Here is a 17935-nt window from a genome sequence, read left to right on the forward strand (position 1 = left end):
TGCACGTCAAACAGCTCACACGTTTCAGAGCTGGGATTTGAGTCTATGTCTGTGTATCTGAGCCAGGTGGAAGGGTGGCTGAGGAATGGGTGCCCCGACCATGTGGTGAAGACACAGAGGAGAGAGCATGGGCTCTTTACGGGGCTTCCAGGCGGCATCCTCCCTTGAGGGAAGGTATAAGTCGCATACAGAGTAGAGGAGCCTCAGCTAGGGCAGTTGTGTGGATGGATTAGGGACAATCATGGAGGACTTTAAAGGGCTGACAGTTTAAATGTGGTGTGGTGGGAAGAGTCACTTAAGGTTTGTGAACATGACAGTGACATGATTAAAGCAAATTTGGGGAGGATTCACCTGGTAGGCCGGTGTAAGATATCTGGGTGGGAGATGGGACAGAGAGAGCCTGCAGTCAGGGACCACCCAGGCAGACACAGAAACCCAGACACCAGCTGCTAAAATATGGCCTGGTGACCTCAGGGTTGGAGAGGAAGAGACTGATAAAGACTCTTCATAAAGGGAGATGGATAGGACTTGGTAATATAGAGGAGGAAGCCATCAAAGGTGCCCCATGCTTCACACCTTAGTGACAGGAGGTCTGGTTGGGCGCTCAATTCTGTAAAGAGTATGTATGAAAGTATTTTATGTTCCATTCATGAATGATGGAGTTAGAGCTTAGAAACTCAGCACATGATGCTGCCTGGGTTTGTTAATCATCCAGATGTTGGAAATTTCATTTATGGTGGATTCAAGTAAATTCTGGAACCAACTCTGCGAAATGTGAGTGATGAGTCATGATGATCAAAAACCGATCTCTGATTCCGTATTATCTGATACTTAGCTTCCTTGTGTTCGTTTTCTGGTAATTTTACCACAAGATGCCAAGTCTTTGTGAAATCTAAAAACATTCTTTGTCTTCGTTTGTGGTTGCTCGTTCAGGGGTTAGCTTTGCATAGAATGAATACTTGCTCCTGATTGCTTCTCATGTCTGTATATTTTATAGAGGTCAGAGCTAAGCCCACTAGACATGTGGAGGTTGACTGGTGGCATTTTAATTGTTACTGTCTGCTTTCAGCCTTGGGAAAGCTTCACCTGCCATCTAGCAGTGCAGGGTCAGAAGGAAGAAGTGCCCCTTCTCACACAGAGAGCAGAACATCTCGGGGTTCCCTGGCGAGGGGGAAGGGGCTCCCCGAAGAAATGACTGCGTACACTCAAGTGGCCACTTCTGTTTTGAGCCAGTCCTCTCTTCCTACTTTGGAGATGGGAGAAGAGACCATACTCTCCAGGAAGAGAAATTCCCCAGGCCCAGAGCTCTTCTGGCTGCGTTTCTCTAGGACAGCAGCTTCCTCCCCTCCCTCAGATCGTTCCACAGGTGAGTAGTGCTGCCCAACTTAGCGTTCTGAAGTCATTCCGAATAGAAATAAATAGACATGTATAGCTAGACGTACTCAGCACAGGGGCTAAGGGAAGAAGGCATTAAGCATGAATGCAAAGTATTTGAGGTAAATTTACGTCAGTATTGAAGTTCATCTTTAAAATATGTTTTCTGTAACTGTATAAGGAGGAAAGTAATAGTTGGTCTGGCGGCTTCTCCCCTTTACACACACACACACACACACACACACACACACAGCAAAGACTAAGTGTTGGTGTGTATTCTTGCACAAGAGGCCATGTTCTGGGGTGACTGAAAGGACAAGCATTACGTCATTTGATTAGGAGTTAGATTTGATTTTCTTCATTATTGCAAAAGTGTTACTTTCAGTGGCAAAGATAACATGGACGTACATTTTTCTAGGCCATCATTTGAAAAAAAAAACAACAAAAAAACAAGGCTGTGGGAATGGAGCACTCAGCTCTCTGCCATTCCAGTTCCTAGTCATCAGTTCAGTCTCCTCTCAGGTATTTCCATCCCCACGAAGCCTTTCTTCAGCCCTCTGTGCCAGTCCCCGTGCCACATTAGCTTATCTAATGCCTATCTGCCCAGAGAGGTTGTAACCCCCTTGAGGGTTACACGTAGGCTGCATGTATCCCTTCTCATCAGCCCCCTGCTGCCCAAGAACGTGGTGCATTTGATAAGTAATGGGGATTAGCGTGTGCCCAAATATCACGGGGTTCACCTGGCCACGGGCCAAAGAGAATGTGGTACACGCTGCCCCTTTTTCTCTTCTCTGAGCTTTTATTCAGTCAGTGCATGCTGCCTGTGTCTTCATCCCCATGCCATAGGGAGCAGGACAGAGAGGGTTGGAAATATTCTTGGGAAATGGAGGTTAGGTTGCTTTAGAAATTGCCATTTTAAAATTTTTAGAGGTCGGTGGTTTTTAGAAGTACTTGGCAAGACTAGGGTTTTGGGTTTATGTCATCAAAGCAAAAAACGAACCCAGAGGTCCTTTCTGGAATGCCTATTGAAAGCCACCAGTTCCTCTTCCATATACTCTGTACACCGTTTCCTGCTGACTGGTATGTATATAGTTTATGATTTGTGCTTTTCGGAGATGGCTTTTTAAAATTATTCTTAAACATTGGTTAGATTGGCTAAAAGCTATGATCCTTTCCAGCTTTGAAGTTCTGTGGTTCAGTGATTTACAAGCAGCTTTACTAAGTGGTGGAAAGGAAGCATTTTCGAGGAAGCTCCACTTTGGTTCTGGTCAGGGTCATTTACTATTTATAATTTAAATTCAACCCACTACTGTGGCGTATTTGAAAATCAGCCTATGTTTCCAACTTTACTGCACTTAACTCTGTAGTTCCCTATATTTTTCAATATTAAAAAAATAATTGATCCTCAAGTTCCTTGAGCATGCATCATTTTAGAACCTTATAATTTTAATTTTTGAAGAATTGTACCTTATCTTTCCCATTTCTTGAGTCTTTCATGGAGCATTTCTCTTCCTTCTCAGTGAACGGGGTGTTCTGTGATAGGTAGGTCCCACCTCCCGCTTTGATGCTGCAGAGGGCTCTGGGTGCTGTTAAATGAAGGGCTAGCGAGGCATCCAGGAGCATCTGGATTCTGCCTGCCAGCCTCCTCACCTCCCTGCCGGATGCAGAGGGGACATGCACGAGGAACCGAAGCCACAGGGGAAGCAAAGTTCTGCCTTCTTTCTAAGGCTGAGCTCGGACCTGCTAACCGGAGCCCTGGTATACCTCCTTCCTCCCGTGAAAGCTAAACCTTAAGGTTTTGCTATCCCTTTCTGACCAGGCAGGAGTGCTGGGCAGGCCGACAGGACTTGCCAGAGGCAGACCTGAGACCCCCAGCCCTGCTGGCCACTCTGTAGCAGAACAGAAGTGAAGAGAGAGTGCGGCAGGGGTGTGTGACTTTTGACACTTGGCCACTCCATGCATCCAGTAGTCAGTGCGACCCAGGGAAAGCCCTGGCACTTAGACCAGTCAGATGAGTGATGTTTCTTACTAGGGGAGTGCTGAGATGGCCAGCCAGGAGCCGGGCCTGGAGGGGATGGAGCTCCTTATTGGAAACATGAGGGGATTAGATCAGATGATCCTAAAGATCCTTTCTAATTCCTGCATCTGTTGTTCCAAACACACCAGCCTTTGTATTGTGTCCCTCCTTGCCTGCTTACTCTGCTACACAGAAACATACACACAGCATAACCTCTTCTGAGGCTTGGGGAGTCAGGAGTTACCTGCTTCCAAAAATAAATTGCATGCCAATAAACATATACATGAAAGCAGGTACAGGCCCAAACAGCTATATCAGATTAAAAAATAGAGAGAGATCAGAAGCCATTTGAAAGGATTTTTCTTGCTGCTTTACATCTTTTGCTGTTTTATATCTTTCTATACTTTGCATATTTCCTCTAATGACCATGTACTATTTGATCGTTAGGAGAAAAAGTAAGTAAAGTAACTAACAGGGAAAAAAGTTCTCATTTGAGGTGGAAAGAGATATGTGTATGTTGAATTGCGTGAGAGCAGCTACAGTGGAGCACTAAATTTAGTGCTGAGCTTCCTGGAAACCAGGGCACAAAGGGAAACTGGGTGGGGCATGAGATTTTTGTCAGATAAGGTTAGTGTACAGTTTTACCCATAGGCATAAGTGTTTTGGGGGCAGTCAATTCTAGGAGGAAGATTTACATAAGGAATGTTGAGAATCATAATAGAAAATGCCATCAATTGCTGTTTTGTGGAAATTGTGCTAATGTTCTTTAAAAGGTGATATTTTATATAGATTGTCGATAGGAGCTGAGAGTGTAATAATGGCTCTCAACTTATGAAAGTACTTCTGTGGGTAGCTGAGCTCCTGTGGCCCAGGTAAATTGCTTTGTGGTGATTTCACTTTGTAAAAGGAAGAACATAAATAACTCAGAAGACTCAGATTTAGCATATCTTTCTCAAATATCAGCTGCTTCAGCTAGATTTTTGGCCCGTTCTGGGTCGCAGTCAAGCCAAGGTTGATCATTCGGAAGCATGCCTGATGCTTCGGTGTTTGTGCCGTGATTGGAGACTCACCTGTATACTTGTACTTCTTCCAGATTAGTAGTTGGTCTGTCCACCTCCTGTAATAAAGATTAGGGAATTTGGATGGTTTCTGCTCCCAAATGGATGGTCTTCCCATTTCTGAGTGGCTGCTTTCAGGGTAGAAATGAGCAAGGACGGACAGCTCTTTAACAATCAATAGTGTTGGCCTGTTAATTAGAAGCGTGGTAAAGTTCCCCTGGATGTCATTAGCAGGTGCTCATTTAGTGGTATGAGTGGTGACTGTCGATGAGTTTGACCACACATTTCCTCCTTTTATTAAGAGGCACCAGCTCTGCAGAAGTCTTCACACTACTTCCAGGCTTTGCTGTGAGAATTAAATGAAATTAGGTGTACAAAGTACTTACTTAAGCACAATGTATAAATGTGCGTATAAAGTACTGGCACATCATAATTGGTTGGTAAATGGCAGCTTTTCATAATGATAACGAGACAAATGTTCCACAGAGCCCTTCGGGGTCGCGGAAAACACAGCAGTTTTCGTTTTGTGACTGTCAGCATTTGGGACTTTTGTCATTGTATTTCTGTGGCCACTGATTCGTGGGACAGGTGTTCAGGCTGAGTCCAGTATAACGGCCACTGTGCGTTGAATCGATGAAATAATGCAGTTTACTGGGAATAAAAGTACCTTTGAAAGAGCATCCAGGCTGGTTTTGGTGGATTTAGATCATAACTATAATGAAGTTGGGCCTGAGAAGCTACGTGGTTGAGTGAGAATTTGGGACGTATCTGTAATTTTTCTTTCTTTCTTTCTTTCTTTCTTTCTTTCTTTCTTTCTTTCTTTCTTTCTTTCTTTCTTTCTTTCTTTCTTTCTTTCTTTCCTTTCTTTCCCTTCCTTCCTTCCTTCCTTCCTTCCTTCCTTCCTTCCTTCCTTCCTTCCTTCCTTCCTTCCTTCCTTCCTTCTTTCCTAATGTGTTTTTGTTTTTTAGGTAAGCTGGGACTCTATTTTTGTGTCCTGGTCTTTCTTTTCCCTTGTTTCAATTACTACTTGTATGGATTACCTGCATCTTCATTGCATCTTCATTAAGGTCCCATGCCCAGAACTGCGGTCTATATTCTACGTGTAGGCTGGTTCTACAGTTTGTACAACAGTAAGAGGAAACTGTGTTTTCTGTGCTCTCTCTCTCTCTCTCTAATTATATTTAATATTTGTGCTTTTGGTCACAGCTGCATATAGGACTGGTCTTCAAGGAACCATTTATAATGAGAATGTCCTTCTTCCCTTTCTGGATCATAATTAACAGCTCAAAACCTTTCAATATGAAATGTGGTATAAAAACTACAGTGAATATGTAAATTAAAACAATTTATTACAGTGAAAGACACATTGCCATTAATCCCCCTCAACGTACTCCCCCTCGCTTTGAACACACTTATCCCATCGTTCTTGCCACTTTCTGAAGCAGTTCTGGAAGTCCTCTTTCTTGAGTATCTTTAGTTGAATTGTGGCTGCCTTGATATCCTGATTCGATTCAAAACATATACCTTTCATGATCATTTTGACTTTGGGGAAGAGCCAGAAGTTGTATGGTACCAGATCCAGTGAATAAGGTGGATGAGGACACACCATAATGTTTTTATTTGACAGAAATTGCTGTACCAGAAGCAATGTGTGATACGGAGCCTTTCCATTGTGATCAATAAAGACAATGAATGCTGCTGCCAAGTGCCATCCAATGGAAAGGCAGGGGTCTTCAATATGGGAAGTGGCACGTTGAACCTTAGTAACAGTGTGTGACAAATTTCAACTTTTTTGGTAAAGTCAGTAAGCGGTAGACTACGGTTGAGAGAAGGTGTGTTTTAAAGTGTGTCGTAAATTATCCTCCATCATGACAACGCTCCGTGTCACACATCGCTTCTGGCATATGGCAATTTCTGTCAAATAAAAACATTACAGTGTGTCCTCATCCACCTGTCCTGTATAAGCTATAAGATAGAATTCAAGAGTAGAAGTTTTATAAAAAAAAAAGAGTAGAAGTTTTACCTTCCTCTACAAAAACCAAGGCAACTAACTAATGGTCTAAAGGCTCGAGCTAATGTCTTTTAGCTCGAGCTGAAGCATGCATTGTGTTTGGTGAAGGATCTATATTTGTCTACCAAAATGTAATAAACATTATTTGTATCTAGATTCATTCCTGATTTTCTTAACCCGCCCCACCCCCCGCCCCTGAGTACTCTTAAAGCATTTTTTTTTTTTTTTCCATTTTAGCTTCTGGAAGTATGGAGGAGCCGAACAACTCCACTGTTCTCCGAAGCCCCTCAGTCAGTCGGACAAAGAGTGTGCATGTTGCCACCACATTCCCCAGTGGTGTCCCAAGGGTGATCCAGTCTTTAGCTGTCAGTCTGGGACCCCTAAACGAGACAGAGACTTCCCCTGAGGATTCTGAAATCGCCATGACTGCAGCATCAGTCCATTCTTCACCCTACGAGGCAGAATTGAGAAGAAACAGTGAAATAATCAGGAATCCAGGGGATGGGGAATTCAGTGAGCTGTCCACAGAAAATGGACTTGCCCTTACATCTTCTAAGGTTTCAGTGGGATTTTGGCAAAATGATTCCCCAAGTAAGTATTCAGTTTTACTTCATCTATTATGGACATTTAAAAATCGCTGGATTTTCTTAAGGGATCACTTCAAGTCCATTTGCAACCTCTAAAAACTAGTGTTTCTTTAGATAACACCATCTCCTTTATCTAGTATACCACATTATAACTTTTTGATTTTCATCCTTAGGAGAATATTGTGAAGTTCCTCCAACAGGCACCATTCCTCCCACTTTTTTATACATGAGGAAACCCGGGCTCAGAGGGTTTAAGCAGAGTTGAAACCTCAGCCTCTGAGCCCTCACTGTTGAGCATCTTGTTGCTCTGCAACCTCGTCTTCAAAGTGAGAGCTGCCCTGCTCTTTGAAACTAGCTTGAGTTATTTTATGTGCAGATCATCTGTAGAAATAAAATAGGCAGATATAAATATATTCCCCAAATTCATCGTTTTAATGTACTCCCTATAGTTTATTTTCTGTTTGCTATACTTCAAAATTAAACTAATATTTATTAATAATAGAACTGTTTTAGAAAAATGCTTCTGACTAAGCACTATATTTAGGCATGTCATATTTGTTGGGCACAATACACTCCCTCCCTTGATTGCTTTTGGAGAAAGAAAATAAAACACTCAAGCCTCTTAGTAGCTCTGCTGCTTTACACATGCTGTTTAAAAGCTCCCCTCTTCACTTATGTTTATTTTTAGTATTGCTATCTTACTGACACTGAAGAGTTTTGAAATAATGATTTAGAATATAAAAATGCATGTCCAGTTACACATATAATAAATACTACACAAGGTTTTCGCAAAGGGGATCTTTCCTCAGAGAGGACTCACGTCTCAGCTGTGGAGAGGTCTCTTTCACATCTGTGTAATGGCATTTTTTCCCTCACACCTTGCAGTCTCCGAAGGACACCAGCTGGCCAGCAGCTCTGATGCACCGAATGGAAGCCCCATGTCTCAGACTGAGACTGTACCTGGGTCAGTCCCGTCTGTCAGAGGCGGAGAGCGCATTGCACACTTGTTCTTGACCAACAACAAGAAATTCGCAGATGTGACAGGAAGCTCCACTTCCTATCCTGAAGTTGTGAACTCTTCAGTTTTGACCCAGTTCTCAGCCTCTGCCCCACAGTCCAGAGGAAGTGATACAGTGATGGGTGAAAGGAGTTCCTCTGAGCTGGCCGTGGACGTGTCCTCATCCTCAGAAAGCCTGGAGTCCTCAGCACCACGCGGTGAACGCTCGAGTAGGTTTTCACCTCATGGAACTAGGTGCCAGGGAGGGAACACAGGCTGATGGTGCTTTTGATCTTCTGTGGCACAGTAAGGCCACGCGTGAATGAGAAAGCTCCATAGTCTCCTCCAGTTCCATTGTTCCCAGGCCGTTTTTCTAGCTGGTTGCTACAGATATACCTGTATGTCCCCGTTTTTTCTGGTACTTCTCCAAAGAGCTGCTGTTGCCACCTGCCTCTCCCGCACACAGCTCAGGGACTTCTGCCCACATTCTTCCACTCCCTACAGCCCACCCCACAGCCATACCCACCTCAATCACTCAGCTTCTGGAAGGTGGAAATATCACCGTCTCGTGAGTGGTTGTTCACGCCAGGTCCAGGCATTCATTAAGAGAAACTCTCTCTCTTTTTAAAGTAATTTTATTGAGACATAATTCGCATTTTATATAATTCTCCCATTTAGAGTATACAATTCAGTGGTTTTTAGTATATTCACGAAGTGGTGTAACCGTCACTACTATCTAATTCCAGAACATTTTCATCATCTCAAAGAGAAACCTGCTACTCATCCACAGTCACTCCCATTCTCTCCTCCCCCCAGGCTCTAGCAACCACTAATTTACTCTTTGTCTCACTGGATTTGCCGTATAGACAAATTTCTATAGCAATCCCATAGGTATTTCATGGATATGGAATCATATGATATGTGGCCCTTGGTGTTTCTCACTTACATTCTTACCTCACCACTCATCCCCAGGTGAGCATTCTAATTGACGAGGAAAATTAGCACTTATTAGTACTGATGTGATGTGACAACGCATAAGCTTATCCTGAAAGAATACAACATGTATGGGGAGAGGATAGTCATGCTCTTTTATGTCTGTGCATGGAAAATACATTATCTGTCTCCTAAACAAAAAGAATCATTTTCCACCCTCACAATGGTGGGGCTCAGAATTTTTACCTTTTCAAAAACCAGGAGCTTAGGTTCTGTAGCCTTTCCATCTCTCGGTACCCTTTGCTCTGCAGTAAATGCTCTGTTGGTTCATGTAGAAAATGTGGTCTTATGTGAGCAGATTGTGGGGTTCGGTTATAAAACGCTAGAATAGCCTCGTTCCTGAAACCACCTCACTGTAGGTTAACATGATGCTTTATCCCTTTTCCTCTGAATTACCCAAAGCTGACTGATTCTACCATCCCGCCTTTCAGAATTCTGAGCTCTTTCTTTTTCTGGATTCAGATGCAGTGCCTCTGTTTTAGGTCATGGCACTCCAGTGTGTTAAGTCTGGAAGCCTGACGGGGTTGTTTGCCTAAATTTCATCTAACAGCCCTTACGATCTCCCCATCCCAGGTGTTGTCCTCTTTGCCCTGGGAACTGGTACTCAGATGTGCTCAGCTCTTGGTGGACTTTCCGTGGGTCTCGTAAGCCCTCCAGCCTGAGTCAGGTTCCATCTGTCCTGGGCTCCGGCCTTTCGCAGTGGTGCCACAAGTCACTGTGCATCCCTGTCCCCACACTCATTCCCGTCTGTCAGTGAATGCACACCTGTCATGAAGTGAACTTACCTAACCCTCAGCTTTACATCTGTTTTCCATCAAGGGGTGTCTTTGGGGTATCAAGAGCTAGCCTGGTCTGGGACTAGGAATAAGAACCAGGAAAAGAGCCTGTTTGCTCGTAGAGCCAGGTTATGACGTATGTAGGCCAAGAAGAACTGGACCTCATTTCTATACCCAAGAAAGGAGGAAAGGACATTTATTCATGTGTCACTTGTCCCTGTTCCATCCCCACCAAGGAAATAAATACATTAAAAAAATAATAATAATAAAACAGAGCAAAAACCAAGCCCCACCTTTAACCTCCTCTCACAATGCCATCTCCACTGATGTGTTAGGACAAAATATGAACACTTAGGACAGGCCCTGTGTCAGTTCACGTGTCACTGGTCCCAGCAGGAGGTGAAAGCCTTCGGAGTAATGTGGGCCTCTCTCCTGGGCCTTGTCAGAAGGTCTAAAGCCCCGGTAGGGTTGTTAGTCTTTTGCCCACTGTTCACCTCCCCTGCAGCCACCACCAATTTCCCTGACATAGACTCTATTTATTAAGTATCACCAAGCAGAAATACAGTATTGACCCTGTTCACTGAAGTAATAAACTTCCCCATAAATCTAGGTCTCCTGAACAGATAGGCTGATCCGCAGCTCCTCTTGAGGTTTCAGTCACCGATAGGCACCTGCAGAGAACACCACACATTTTGGTTTCACCCGTTGTCAGAAAGCACAGGGAAGCGTTTGGGCTGACATAGTCCAGGAAGTGAGGCTTTTCCTGGGACTCAAGCACGATACTATTGCTCTTCCCTTGCATTGACCAGCCGTCCCCTTTGCAATCTTCTTGTAGCCACTGAAGATAATCCTGAGCTGGGAGTCAGTGCCGACTCGCAGGAGGGGTCTGAGGGGACATCCGGAGCTCACCCTCACAGTCCACACACTTCAGCTACTTTCACTGGAAACGGAGAGCGCACGTTGCGATCTCTCACCAATGGGAGCACAACATCTGGGGATGTGGGGCGCTCTGCAGAGGCGCCCAGAGAAACAGAGAGTGCCACTCCGCACAGGAATGTGACTGCGACTGGTGACGCCCACCGGGTCTCAGGTTCACTGGCATCCTCACGCGCTCTCGCTCTCGGAGGTGATGAGCAGAATCTCTTTCCACATGCCTTCAGCTCATCTGCCAATCTGCCCACGGTCCTGGAGTGAATTAAGTTCACTGTCCACCCAGGAAGTACTTGACAAACTCTTTATGAAGAGAACTTTCTGGGTTTTCTTACCTCTCCCTCACCCCCCACTTGCCTAGGGCATTTGCTAGGTTGTCTGCCAGGATGCTTAAATAAAAAAGAACAGCCACTTTGTGACTAAGACCAATCTCCTGGGAAAGAAATATCTCATTATACAGAATGGAATGTTGGGAGGGTTTTCCTTTTTCCATTTAGGCATAACAATTGTTCTATTTGGGGTCTTAAGAGCTTTTCAGATACCAGTTTGCTTTTATCAAACAAGGCATGTGGAAGGAATTTGGATCTGTTCCCTATTCTTGGGCTTCTGGCCCCACTTCTCTTTTATTACCATTTCCATTGCTGCTACCACACTCCTCACAGGAGGGTAAATCTGCTCGGCAGACTCTGACCTTCCTGCCTTCCATACTGTCTCTCCAGAGTGCTGGCCATTGAAAACCACCTCTCCAGAGGAAGTGTTTCACCCATGGGTGCTCATGGATGGGACGCTTGAGAGTCTGTTTTACGGTGCATGCTCAGGAGACTGCTTATCTGTTTGGTTGACCTAACTTTAGTTTTTCCCTTTGCAGTCACTGGAATTAGCTACGATCAAGTGAGTGGCACTGATATGGAACAGAGGACTTCGAGCGACCACATGGACCACACCTATGTCTCGTCTCCCTTCACCAAGGGAGAGCGAGCGCTGCTGTCCATCACAGACAACACTTCGTCCTTGGACATGAGGGAGAGTGCGACCTCTTCGATTAAGATCTCAAACTCTTCACATTCAGACTATTCTTCCTCTTCTCAGCTTCAGACTGAAAGAAGTAACATCTCGTCCTATGGAGGGGAATATGCTCAGCCTTCCACTGAGTCACTGGGTCTCCCTTCAGCCAACGTTCCGTCCTACACACCCACCACGAATATGTCAAACACCTTGGTTCTTCTGGAAGCCGATACTGGGTCGGTTGGTGACTTATCTTCTCCGTCAGGGCCCCCTCTGCCCCTGGCCTCAGTGTCGCAATCCCACCAGTTGTTATCCTCAACCTTACCATCCACCAGGGCCTCTGCTCACGGCTCCTCCCCTGATGCGCCCACACCTTTGTTTTCCTCGCCACCACCTTTGCCAGTCTCCCTGACAGTCTCTTCCCCTGGCTCATCATCTGTGTCCCAGACAACCCTGCCACCTTCATTTTCTACTTTGGCCCCACCCAGGGCAAGGGACACTTCTGTGACGGCGGTTCTGACATCGACAATGACATCATCTGTGGCAGTGCTCTCCAGTACTCAGACAGCAGACCCAAAGAACCAGAGCGACCCACCCCACAGGAAAATGGTTACGGAATCAAAGGCACCGAGCCTGGAGTCTCTGCCCACAGAGGCCCCCGAAGGTGAAACAATGAGCTCTACTTCGAGGACCCCTCTGCCCCCCGTCTTACCAGAATCCTCCACTGAGCAAACCCTTCCAGCCACGAGCACCAGCTTAGCCCAAATGCCTCCAGCTTTGACAGCCATCACGCTTGAGGCCTCGCATCCCCCTGTGACCACTCCCAGTCCCCAGTCAAGCACAGCACCTTTGATGGCCGGCCCCACAACAGCACAGACTAGGACCGGAAAACAGCTCTTGCCAACCAGTCCTGGAATTCTAGTGCCACAAATTTCAACAGAAGATGCTGTCACCACCAAGAGGAACCAAGTGCATACAGAGGCTACTACCCGATTGATCCCCCTGACCACTGTACCCACATCAGCAAAAGTGTTGACCACAGGGCTTGGCGTTTCAGAACAGTACAGTCCGGCTTCACATTTCCTCAGAACATCTCATCCCCAAACCACAGATGTTCCCACAGCTGAAGTGTTGCCTCCCAAACCTACCACCTTCCCTGCTCAGAGCAGCTCGCAGGCCCCATCGGCCCCGTCATCTCCAGCCTCAGGTAGGACGCAGTTGCACGCGCACGCGGAGAACAGCTTGGGCTGGGGATGCGTGTGAATGTGTGGCGACGGCTGGTGTTTACAATAGTCCAGTGTTTTGTGATCTCAAATGCTTCTTGTTGAAGCACTTGAGGCATAAAATAATGTCACAATGGACCTAATTTTCTCATCCCTGAGTTACATAATTCTTGCTGAAGAGAGAAGAAGATGCCATTGGCCGTGTGTGACATCAGCAGATAGTGCAATTGTAGCTTCTAATGCCCCGTAATCACAAGAGCTTTTTCAAGCATGACCTTTAACTCTTCCAGGGCCAGAGTGGGCAGTGATGCAGGATTGGAGGGTAGAGAAACTGGAGTAAAGAAGCTGAGACACAGAGTGAGAAAGGGTCAGCTCTAGCTCCCAGATCAGAATCCCGAGCTGCTGAGTCAGTCAGGCGGCTCCACAGTCATCAGAGAGGCTTTCCTTGATCCAGGGGCAGCCCTGGCTCCTTGTCTCCCTCAGATTGTGTTGCTAGTTGTTCAGTGTGGGTGGGGGGCATTTTCAGGAAGAAGGTTGATACACTCAACTTTTCCCACACTGACTGTACAATAAGGGCTCCTTTGCAGTGCGCTTGAAATGATCTTTACAGCCACGTTGATGTTCCCGGTACAAGGAAAACACAGCCATCCGCAGGATTGTTTCTGTCATGTAAGGAAAGGTAGAAGTAAGATGATCTGTCTTTTGCTGTCATGTTCAAAACTGCATTTGACTTGTCCACACCCAGGAAAGGGAAACTGCTGTTGGTGACAGGGTGAAATGGAGACTGACATTCTGAAGGAAAAAGAAAAGACGAGAAATGCTTTGTGGTAACTGGAGCAGGGAACTCTGTTAGTGGCAGAGTTCCGCCCAGTCAGCCATCAGCATCCTGGGATCTGGAGGGTCATCACTTCCCCACCCCCACCGCCGCCCCCTCCCTGCCCCACAGTGCAAGGATGCACCAGTGATTGCAGCACCTCTGGGAAATGAAAGCTGGATCCTTCTCTCCACAAGTGGGGGGCCCCTGCTCCAAGGTTCACAGGACTTCACTTCCAGTGGCCAATACCATATATTCCAAAACCATATGGGACACAATTCACAATCTGCCTTAAAGCTGATTATGGCCGTTGCCATGGTAACTATAGGCGAGTAGTAGGAGCATTATTACTGGCTGTTAGTATATTTTTTGTGATCGGGTCCTTGGGTACAGTATTTGGATAGATAGGTGCTGTGTTCAGACAGGTAATTTGGGGTAGTTCAAGTAGCAGTGAGGAATAGGAACACCGTGCTTAGGTGCACCCATTTGTTTTCGGGGTTATTCTTTTGGAGTTAGAACTCTTGACTTTTACCGTTTTCTTCTCATTGTACTACTGATCTTCTCCTTGGAGATGATGCAGTTATTTTGTGGGTTTTGGCTTTTCTAAGTATGTGTCAGAAACCTTTATTGGGCAATTGTTTTATAACTGGAGCGGCAGAGCTGGTTATGCAGGCCGAAACAGAGAGTTGTGGTCACTGCCCTGGGAGTCTGAGATGACACTGAGTGTGTGCATCACGAGGCCTGGAGGAATCACACCCGGCTCATTGTTACGTCACGTAAAGAGAAGGCATTACAGGGCTCAACTCTAATCGATTGTACCATATGCAGAGGTCCACATGTTATTCCATTTTGAGACTTTCTGATTGAGGGAAATCTTGCAGCAGGAGTGGGGTTGATCAGGGCTCTTTTCCCTCTTAACATGTGGGTATTTGTTTGTTTTCTGTAAAAATAAGGAAGATTTTATTAACACCTTTTTCCAATATAAAAGCATTTAACATCCTAGGCTGCAGAGGTAGTCCCCTGTTCAATGTGGGCCGCCACAAAGGCAGAAAGCACAAGGATTTTTTTTCTTTCACATCCTAGTGCAAACCAAAAGGACAACGTCAGATTGTTCAAGGTGTGTCAGGGGATGCAGTCCCCTTTCACATGGGTTTTAAATGGGCCGCGAGTAGAATTTCCTAAATATCACAAAGGCAATATAGTTGTCCATCCTGAACAGAGTGACCTGTAAGCAGCATTTGGATTTGAACCAGGGCTTGCGTTCAGGGATCCCGTTGTCTGACACGCGTGTCTATACACGCGCGTGCCGGAATCTGGTCCCACCACGTCTCTGCTGCACGTTTTGGGAGCCCATTCTAGTTTAGTAGTGTGGCCCTGCAGGGCAAGCAAACAGAATTAAGCTGGAATCAAATAGTAGCCAGGAGAATTAAATATTTACCTAGAGCTGCCTTTACATGTTAACTGCTTTATTCCTGTAATGTGTTTTTAGTGAACAGCTGTGCCCCTAACCCTTGTCTTCATGATGGGACGTGCGTTGTGGACCCCAGCAGCCATGGGTATCGATGTGTTTGCTCATCTTCCTGGCAAGGGCATGACTGCAGTGTGGGTAAGAGGAACAGACACCTCCAGGGGCCTACAAGGCAAGGGCACATTAAGCCAGGCCATAAATGACTTTTTTCTCCAAAATGTAGGGGATTAAGATTTTTTTTAATTAATACCCTGCTTGCTTAAGAGTTAACATGCTTAGGTGTTGTCTGCAGAATAATGTCAGACAAAAGCACTGACAAGCCTCCACAATCTGACTTGAAGCTGCCCATGCTCCTGCCGCCACACTGGACCATCCCTGGCTCCCTAAACACCCCTCAGCTTTCCTGCCCCTGATTTCACTGTGCTGGTGCCACCAGCCCATGTCTGCTCGTGAAAGTCCTTCCAGTTTTAGTCCAGATGTTACTGGAAACAGCCCTTAATCCTCCCCCTCATCAAAATCTGCTACTTTATCTGTCCTTCCAAATCCTGCCTTGTGTTTACACTTAGCTGTATACGTGGCTGCCTCCCCCCTTAATAGGCTGGTAGCCCCGTGAAAACAAGGGTAGTGTCCTGCTCATCTCCGGGGCCCCACCACCCCTAGTGCCATTTGGCCCTTAGTAGGTGCTTACTGTACCGCGTTATGGTCTTGCCGTCTGAGTCAGTCTGTCCTTGTTTTCCTTGTTTTCTGTCCTCTGCAGATGTGAATGAATGCCTCTCGAACCCCTGCCCATCCCTGGCCATGTGCAACAATACTCAGGGATCCTTTACCTGCAGATGCCCAGTTGGATACCAGTTGGAGAAAGGAATATGCAATTTGGGTAAGAGTCCATCTATCTTGGATTTTTTTCTGCCCCACAGTATATTTTGCAAAGTAACATATATTGTTTTTCTCCCTAATCAAAACCGTTATCTGTCCAACATATAAGTTTAAGGAACACAGAAAGAAGTGTAAGGTGTTGCCTATTATTCCACCACTCAAAGATATAGCATCTTATTTGAAACTTTTTTAATGTACATTCTATTTTTATATAGTTGAAATCATGCGGTATTTGTACAAACTTTACATCTTAAGCAATTTCCCATGTTATTACAAATATCATGCAGACTTCTTAATGACCGCATCCGTACGCCATCATTTGTTCATCGCGCTGTTTGCTTACCCATTCCACCCCGCAGTTAGGAAAAAATAGACATCAAAGGATATTCTAACCACATAGTAAAGAAATAACATTTTAGGGAGTGAAGAAAGAGAATGAAACCCTGATTATCCTACCAAAATCACACATTCTTTTCATTTTTAAAAACAGTCTTCACGTTCTTGTCCACAGGCAGATATATTTTTATAAAGTGTTGCCATCATCATACTGTACAATTTGTCATATTTTGTTCCCCGGTTTGATAGCTTCAAGAAGCTGGTGGGTTTGAGATATAATCACCATTTTACGGATTAAGAAGCAAATAACCCACATGAAAACTAAGGCCCTGACAAGGTGCTAAGTGGCTGAGCTTATACAACTGCTTGATGAGAAGCCAAGCTTCCAGCCACAGGTCCTCCTGTCACACAATAGTGTGTTGATCGTAAAAGCTTCCTTGCACACAGGGTATAGCCCTGTGTTGGAGTGTTCAGTTCAATATGTAAATTAGAAGTGAAGAACATGGAGTTATTATCTAAGCTGGATAAGGAAACTGGCGGGAAAGTGACTCGTCTTTGAATCATCTTAAATCGCCTAATGTGATGCTTAACACACAACAAGTGCTCAGTAAATATTTTTGTGAGAGGACCAATGTCTTTGTCTTTTAAAAGTGTTATTTGCATGAATTCCCATTGCCTATAGGCTGAGGGGAATCATCAGACTTTTTAGAAGGTTGTATCAAATGACAAAACTAAATCAATTTAGTGACGAGTTTGACATCCCTTATTCAAGGGAGAACAAGCCCTGGACGGGGGAGGACAGTGCCTCATAAGCAGGGGAGCACTCTTCCCAAGGGATTGTGGGCAAGAGCGGGTTTTAGAGAGGGTTAGACGTGGAAACGGCATGATTAGCTGGGGTTGCATAGCAGACCTTATTTAGAAAGATCAAAGAACAAAGAAGTAAGTATAGAGCCCAGAGTTGGCTTGGCTTTGAGGATTGGCTGACCGGGTATACTGTGTGTCTGGTCAAGTGGAGCAGTTGCAGGAACACGAATGTTCCGTTTGCTGACCTGGCCCCCCTCGCAGCAGCGGCCCCATCTTGAGCCTAGACATTTATTTCAACAGTTGGTTCTCTACTAAAATAATGGCAGAACTTTGAAAATTGTTTAAAATACAAGGATCAAGTCAAAGCATCATTTAAAGAAAGAGAAATCTAGGAATGTAGACGTTAGTTAAAATTAAGAATTCCTCTTATTCTAATAGATTGCTTTGGGGTAACCTATTCCATTTAGCTACACCCTATAAGAAATAAGCCAGGAGTTTTAGGTTTTAAAGTGGAGAAGGTGGAAGTGGTTTTGTTCTGAAGCAGCGTGGAGAGTACACTGGCCCAAGAACTCAAATGCTTGGCTTTCCTCTGTCCGGGGCCACCCCCTGCAGCATATGACCCCTGCACCTCAATTTCCTCATCTGCAAAATCAGATTACCACCTGC

General features: G+C 45.2%; 1 protein-coding gene and 1 non-coding gene across 4 annotated transcripts in view; one reads left to right on the forward strand and one right to left on the reverse strand.

Moving 5' to 3' along the window:
• Positions 1 to 17935, forward strand: part of HEG1 (heart development protein with EGF like domains 1) — an 82444-nt gene that overhangs the window by 27005 nt on the left and 37504 nt on the right. The window contains exons 3-9 of one of the 3 annotated variants that reach the window (XM_019738982.3): positions 1070 to 1366; positions 6698 to 7051; positions 7933 to 8274; positions 10649 to 10939; positions 11612 to 12955; positions 15275 to 15391; positions 16011 to 16130. In XM_019738982.3, the coding sequence (XP_019594541.3) occupies positions 1070 to 1366; positions 6698 to 7051; positions 7933 to 8274; positions 10649 to 10939; positions 11612 to 12955; positions 15275 to 15391; positions 16011 to 16130 (2865 nt within the window). The remainder of the gene's footprint in view (positions 1 to 1069; positions 1367 to 6697; positions 7052 to 7932; positions 8275 to 10648; positions 10940 to 11611; positions 12956 to 15274; positions 15392 to 16010; positions 16131 to 17935) is intronic. The other 2 variants (XM_074330619.2, XM_074330622.2) reach the window with 2 other exon arrangements.
• On the reverse strand, positions 14794 to 14920 carry LOC141568089 (small nucleolar RNA SNORA31). The gene has a single exon (XR_012491097.2). It is a non-coding gene; the product is annotated as a small nucleolar RNA SNORA31 (small nucleolar RNA).

Source organism: Rhinolophus sinicus, chromosome 17 (assembly GCF_057876585.1).
Source record: "Rhinolophus sinicus isolate RSI-liver-muscle chromosome 17, RSI-T2T, whole genome shotgun sequence".
In the NCBI taxonomy this organism is placed as follows: domain Eukaryota; kingdom Metazoa; phylum Chordata; class Mammalia; order Chiroptera; family Rhinolophidae; genus Rhinolophus; species Rhinolophus sinicus.